This window comes from Ailuropoda melanoleuca, chromosome 16 (genome assembly GCF_002007445.2).
Source record: "Ailuropoda melanoleuca isolate Jingjing chromosome 16, ASM200744v2, whole genome shotgun sequence".
NCBI classification, from domain to species: Eukaryota; Metazoa; Chordata; class Mammalia; order Carnivora; family Ursidae; genus Ailuropoda; species Ailuropoda melanoleuca.
The window spans coordinates 83,285,878-83,293,104 of record NC_048233.1 but is presented as its reverse complement, the minus strand read 5'-3'; the positions used below and the strand labels follow the sequence as shown (position 1 = coordinate 83,293,104).

Here is a 7,227-nt window from a genome sequence, read left to right as displayed (position 1 = left end):
ACAGGTGAGCAAAGACATCGGCACAAGGATGCTCATTGCAGCGCTGTGTAAAATAGTAAGAAATGGAAAACAGCCCACGTAACCAAAAAGAGAGAACAATCTAAATAAATCATAATATACCCCCTGATTTCTTTTTTAAGATTTTTTTTATTTTTATTTTTTTAAAGATTTTTTATTTATTTATTCGACAGAGATAGAGACAGCCAGCAAGAGAGGGAACACAAGCAGGGGGAGTGGGAGAGGAAGAAGCAGGCTCACAGCGGAGGAGCCTGATGTGGGGCTCGAACCCATAATGCTGGGATCACGCCCTGAGCCGAAGGCAGACGCTTAACCGCTGTGCCACCCAGGCGCCCCTAAGATTTTATTTTTAAATAATCTCCAGACCCAAGGTAGAGCTCGAACTCACAACCTGGAGGTGACGAATTGCACACTTCACCGACTGAGCCAGCCAGGCACCGCCCCACACAAAATTTTTTTAATATAATTCTTGGCATAGACATTCAAATCTATTTAAAACAGCTTATAATAACTTGTTTACATTTTGACGCTATATTCATTGAAAATCTCTATCAATAAAGAAAAATCTAGGGGCACCTGACCCGCTCAGTCTGTGAAGCACACAACTCTTGACCCCGGCGTCACAGGTTCAAGCCCCACATTCGGTGTGGAAATTACTTAAACTAAAATCTTTAAAAATAAAAATAAACAATATAAAGAAAGAAAGAAGATAAAGAAAAATCTGGATGTGAATACATCAAAATATTAACTAACAAGATTATCTATGAATAATATCAACAATAGTTTTTCATTTCTTTCCTTTGTGTATCTCCTGATTTTTTTTTCTAAAATTAACATTCAATGGGGCCACCTGGGCGTCTCAGTCAGTGAAGCGTCTGCCTTCAGCTCAGGTCATGATCCCAGAATCCTGGGATCAAGCCCCACATTGGGCTCCCTGCTCAGTGGGGATCCTGCTTCTCCCTCTCACTCTGCCCCTCACCCCTGCTTCTGCTCTCTATCTCTCTCTCTCAAATATATAAATAAATCTTTTTAAAAAAATAAATAAATAGGGGCATCTGGGTGGCTCAGATGGTTGGGCATCTGCCTTCATCTCGGGTCGTGATCTCCAGGTCCTGGGATTGAGCTCCATGTCGGTCTCCTTGCTCAGCGGAGAGCCTGCTTCTCCCTCTCCCTCCGCCTCTCCCCCCTGCTTGTGCTCTCTCTCTCTCTCTCTCAAATGAATAAATGAAATTTTTTAATAAATAAATAAACAAATAAATAAATAAAGGAATAAATAAAATTAATATTCAATGAAGGTGAACTTTTCTCGATCACCTAGACATATTATGTTAGTTTGGCTAGACATGAAATGTGCCCACACAGGACTAGAGAAGAGCCAGTAACATCAGTGCCTCTGGTAATCCCTGGCATGTGGAAGGAAATTTTTTTCACTCTGTGCTCTATTGTATCCTTTGAATTTTGAATCATGAGTTTATATCTCTTCACAAATATGAACTAAATTTAGATTTTTTTTTAAAGATTTTATTTATTTATTCGACAGAGATAGAGACAGCCAGCGAGAGAGGGAACACAGGCAGGGGGAGTGGGAGAGGAAGAAGCAGGCTCATAGCAGAGGAGCCTGATGCGGGGCTCGATCCCATAACGCCGGGATCACGCCCTGAGCCGAAGGCAGACGCTTAACCGCTGTGCCACCCAGGCGCCCCTAAATTTAGATTTTAAAACAAAGATTTAAGGAGCCTCATTGCCTTCCACAAACCCCATTTTTGCACAGCAGCGAATGCGGAAGGAAACGAGTTATACCAGAGTTGCAAACCCAAAGACCTAGAAAGGCCGAGATAAATGAGGGAGAGAGCTGGTGTGAGCGGTAGGGAGTGGTGGGGACTGTGGCAAACTAGAAAGCAAAGGCCCTCTCTGTGGTGGCAACATGGTTCTGCACCGACTGGTCAAGCCATGCAGGAAGACAGTCCAGGGCTGCCAGCCCTTCCAGTTTTCAATAAAAGTCAAACATCTGGACTTTCATAGGCATTTTCTCATTTTAAAACTCGTGCTACACCCCCCACCAAAAAACAAGCCTCTACCTGTGCCTAAGGTATCCAGTTGGCAATCCCTACTCCATTACTGCAGATGATTCTTCTGTTTTAAGATTTCGTTTATTCATTTGGGGCGCCTGGCTGGCTCAGTCATTAAGCATCTGCCTTCAGCTCAGGGCATGATCCCGGGGTCCTGTGATCGAGCCCCGCATCGGGCTCCCTGCTCTGCTGGGAGCCTGCTTCTTTCTCTCCCACTCCCTCTGCCTGTGTTCCCTCTGTCTCTGGCTGTCTCTCTCTGTGTTAAATAAATAAATAAAATCTTTTAAAAAAAAGATTTTATTTATTTATTTGACAGAGAGAGAGCACAAGCAGGGGGAGAAGGAATAGTAGGCTCCCCGCTGAGCAGAGAGCCCGATACAGGGCTCAATCCCAATCTTGACCTGAGCTGAAGGCAGACGCTTAACCGACTGAGCCCCCCAGGTGCCCCTCTGTGGAATACTCTTACTGAGAGCCCCAGGGAACGTTAGGGAGGGGCAACTTGCCCCGAGTCAAACCGTGGTTGCACAGGGCACGGATGAAAAACTGGCATCCCAGCTTTGCTTCCAACAGTAGTTAGTTCACAGTGACTTGTGGGGAGGTGAATGTGCGGGGGACTGTCAGGCCCTCTCAGGGACATCAGCATATTAACACAGCCAGGGGCCCGAACCTACTCTTTGAAGCCATTTTTTTTAAAGATTTATTTATTTGAAAGAGAGAGAGAGAAAGCGCGAACGTGAGGGGCAGAGGGAGAGGGAGAGAGACTCTCAAGCAGACTCCATGCTGAGCATGGAGCCCGATGCAGGGCTCGATCTTACGACCCTGAGATCATGATCTGAGCCAAAACCAAGAGTCAGGTGCTTAACCGACTGAGCCTGCCAGATGCCCCTCTCTGAGGCCATTTTACGAGTGGGACAGAGGCCCTGGTGCAGAAGGATGAGCCCCCCCCCCACTCTCCTGAGTCCACATCCACATGAAGCTGGACTGGTCAGAGGCCAACGTCAAGGTGTAGACTCTGGTCTCCCCGCCTCTCAGCCTCTGGCCAGCCTCTCCCTGCCCATTCTGCTAGTTCACACCCTGCCCAGCCCACAACCCAAGTCACAGCTGTCTCCCCTGATGTGTAGTCAGGCCACACAGGGCAGAAGCAGGATTCAGATCAAGGCTGGCTCATTCCCCTGAGCCCCAGCCCTTTCCATCCCCAACAAGCTTCCCCCCGGGAGGCCCATCCTCTGAGCCCCAGTTCCTTCACCCACGAAATGACGTCATCAAGACCTATTTCTTAGGGTGAGTTACATAGGATAAAAGGGCAAGGAGACTGAAGATGAGAGACTTTTATCCATCAAATTAGCAAAGGTCTTTAAATGACAATGTTCAGTGCATAGAATGCAATGGGACATTTTCATATCCTGCTTCTGGGACTACATGCCAGTACAATATTTATGAAAGGTTATTTGAAAGTATATTTCAAAATGTATATATCAAGTTATGCCAGCAAACCTAAGGAGACGGGACTCAGAGGGCGGTTGCCCCGGGCTGCAGAGTTGAGAGGCAATGGGGCATGACTGACAATGTGTAGAGTTCCCTATGGAGGTGAAAAGTGGTCTAAAATTAGACCATGGTCATGGCTGCACAACTCTGAAAATACTAAAAATCACTGAATGGTACTCTTTTTTTTTTTTTAAGATTTTATTTATTTATTTGACAGAGATAGAGACAGCTAGCAAGAGAGGGAACACAAGCAGGGGGAGTGGGAGAGGAAGAAGCAGGCTCATAGTAGAGGAGCCTGATGTGGGGCTCGATCCCGTAACGTCGGGATCACGCCCTGAGCCGAAGGCAGACGCTTAACCGCTGTGCCACCCAGGCGCCCCACTGAATGGTACTCTTAAATGGGCTCTTAAATAATACGTTAAATGAATTTTATCTCAATAAGGCTCTTCTGAAATGCACAGATTTGTGTACAAACGTGTGTGTCCCAGCGTCATTTATGATAGAAACAAAGTTTTCAACAATTGAAACACCCAGCATTGGGGTCAGATTAAAGCCCGTCTTTACAGTGGAACTCCTGGGGCTGAAGGAATTCCAGAATCAGCGCACCGGGGTCAAATGCACCTCTAGCTGAGTGACCTTGAGCGAGGAAGGTGCTGACCTTCACTGAGGCTCGCCTTTCTCAACTCTTAAATGAAGATGACGCTTTTCTTATAAACCAGCTGTGAGGAGTCAGGGAGCTAATTCACGTGGAGCGCTCAGGCCCATCCCTGCGAATCGGAAGACCTCAGGAAATCTCAGCAAATCCTTCATGACTGAATGACCACAATGTCACATCTGTTCATTCACCAGTTCATCTTAACAGTCATGTGACCCCCTTTAAAAAAAGGGGGGGGAGCCTGAGGCTGTTTGGGAGCTGCTCAAGCCACAGTCAGTAACACAGGACTCAGAATTCCGGATGCTTTCCCCCTTCTCCTCTTCTCCTGGGGACCTGCTCCTAGGCCCTTCCCTCCTCTCCCAGACCCTCAGGATGGGACACAGCCTGACGCCCCCACACCACCCAACAGCCCTCCATGCACACCCATGGGACCCCGCCTGCCTGCCTTTGCCCTGACTACAGCATCTCTAGGTTCGTATCTCCGGGCACCTCCCCCTGTAAGAGGCAAAGGTCAGGATGGGAAGGGAAGGTCCACCATGAGATGCCCCACAGGGAAATATGGAAAGAGAAGGCCTGGAGACAGACACATGGAGTGGTAATATCCAGACAACCCTGGGGTAGGGTTCTCTGCACTATACAGACAGACGGCTCTAACCTCGGGTACCCACAAGGACGCTGGGGCCACAAGTGCCTTATGGCCCCAACCACCTAGCAGGGATCACACAGCAGGGGGAGTCTTGCACTCTGCTGCAGCGGGGCCACACTCATGGCTCTGAGTGCCAGGAATATGGGCTGCTCCCCTCACTCAGTCCCTCACCGACAGGCACCAAGCGCTGTCCAGCCAACCTCTCTCTAAGGGCCCGCCCCTCCTCCTGCTCTTCACCCAATGAGCTTCCAGAGGGGAGGCCGCCATCCGATCTATGGCAAACAACAGCCCTGCAGCCCTGGACACGGCGATTGGCCCACGGTGGACACATGACCTAAGTGCATCCAATCAGAGTACATCTTGGGATTTCCGTAGGGAATGCTAAGACATTTTATCACCTTGCTTCAGTCCGCAGCCCCTGGAGCAGCCGGCACCCATCCCGGGGCCAAAAGGAAAATCCTCCAGACTGCAACACCAAGAACACAGACTAAAAAGTTCAGGCTGCCAAAAAGAAAAAAAAGTTCAGGCTGAGAAACTGAGTCCTGATCATGGGTTTGTGTCCATTATCAGGCCTCTCCTGGGTCTCCCCCCGCCCTGTGTCGTTCTAAGAGCCTAAAACTCCCACTCGGGCGCAGTAAGTTTAGGTTGGGCTTTCTGTTACTTACAACCAAGACCGAACACATGGCCAAGATGACTGTCTGGCCTTCCTGCTGCTCAGGCCAAAAGTCAAGTACAAAGGGTATGGTCTTCCCTGGAAGGGTCTGCCCTGACCCTCTTCTCTGAGGCCCCAGGCTCCCTTAGTTGAAAATTCATCTGCCCCAAGCTCTCCACCCCACACACCCTCCTCACAGGCAGATGCCACACACAGCACTGGATGGACTTTTATTTTAAAGTCAAAGGCACAGCCTGGATGGGCTGAGGCAGTGACTGTGGATGCCCAGTCCAGCCCCTCAAGGCCCTGCCCCCAGCCAGAGGCAGCTGTGCCAAGGGGGGGGTTGGCGGGGGTTGGGGAGAAGGGGCCTCCCCTTTTAGGGGTGGCCTACCTCCTTCCTTAGCCCCAACAGGGGGGAAGCAGGTGATATAAAGTGAGGCAGAAATGCTTCAGGGGTCCCCCAGGGCCTCTCCTTGAACCCCCCCAACACAGGTCTTTGGTGGACGTAATTGCACAGACAGTCCATAAAGTGACAGCTAGAGGGGCGCCCCCTCCCAAGAGCAGGGCCTCAGGGGAGGGCAGGGGAGAGGTCCCAGTTTCTCCCTGTGGCAACTCAGTGCGTTGAAATGGGGGAGCAGCCCCCCCAGGGGAGAAGTGCCTTCTGCCACATGAGGCACTGTCTTGGCAGAGGCCCCTCCCTCCCTGCATCTCTAACTCTATTCGGTAAGACATAAAAAATTCTCTGCTTATAAAAATACTTCTGCTCTGTCTGGGAGTGGGGTGAGGGGAAGGGGAGGGAAGGGCAATCCCTGGGAATGGGGCTGGAGCGGATTCCCGAGGCTCCCAGGTCACAGCCCCTATGGGGGAAGGAGAGGTCACTGTGGCGTGGGCTAGGAGGGTGGCAGGGGGCCGTTGGCTCGTCTGGGGGCTCCCTTGGCGGCGGGGGCCCTGCCCGGGGCGGCGGGCGCGGGCGAGGCGGCGGGAGGTGGCGGCGCTCCGCAGCTTCTGTTTCCGCCGCTTGGCGAGCGGCGCGTTCTCCACGCTCTTCAGGAAGAAGCCCTCGCGCTTGCCCCGGTTGAAGGCCTGGGGGAAAGGAGGGGGTGAGTGCCCCACCGCCACTGGCCAGGCCTCGACTTCCAGATCCTGGCTTTGACCCCATCCCGGACCCTCCCCCCATACCACTAGGTCAAGGCCAAGAAACAGGTCATTGGCCCCTCCAGCCTCCCCAAAGGCCAGGGTGCCGACCGACCAGAGGCCAGGATTCAGTCACCGCACCTTTCTGAGCTCGGAGGGCGTCGCCTCCCGGAAGCCCCGCCTCTCCAGCCCCCTTGGGAGGGTGCTCCCCCGTACCCGCCCCTCACCATGAAGGTGGCGTTGAGCCCCGAGCGCACAGCCGGCCCCGAGGACTCCAGCACGTCAGGCGTCCGGAGTGGGGGCGAGGAGCGGGCGCTGCCGTCCTGCAGCCACGAGCTGCTCCGCAGCCCCTCGAGCTTCAGCCGCTTGGCGGGGTCCACCGTCAGGAGCCCTGGAGGCAGGGCAGGGAGGGGCTGAGGAGGGGCTGTGTGTGGAGGCTGCGCCCCAGAAGGATCCCAACAGCCCCACTCTCCTCCCCGACCAGTCCCCCAGACCAAACACCTAACCCGCTTGACTCCATGGCCGTCCCCTCCCCAACCACGATCTGCGACCCCTCCCGCCCCCTCCC

General features: G+C 52.2%; 1 protein-coding gene across 1 annotated transcript in view; it reads right to left on the bottom strand.

Moving 5' to 3' along the window:
* Positions 1–6,265: 6,265 nt before the first annotated feature.
* Positions 6,266–7,227, bottom strand: part of RPS6KA4 (ribosomal protein S6 kinase A4) — a 10,894-nt gene continuing 9,932 nt past the window's right edge. Inside the window, 3 exon segments of the mRNA XM_011221663.3 lie at positions 6,266–6,500; positions 6,502–6,608; positions 6,887–7,050. Of these exon segments, the coding sequence (XP_011219965.3) occupies positions 6,416–6,500; positions 6,502–6,608; positions 6,887–7,050 (356 nt within the window). The 3' untranslated portion in view covers positions 6,266–6,415.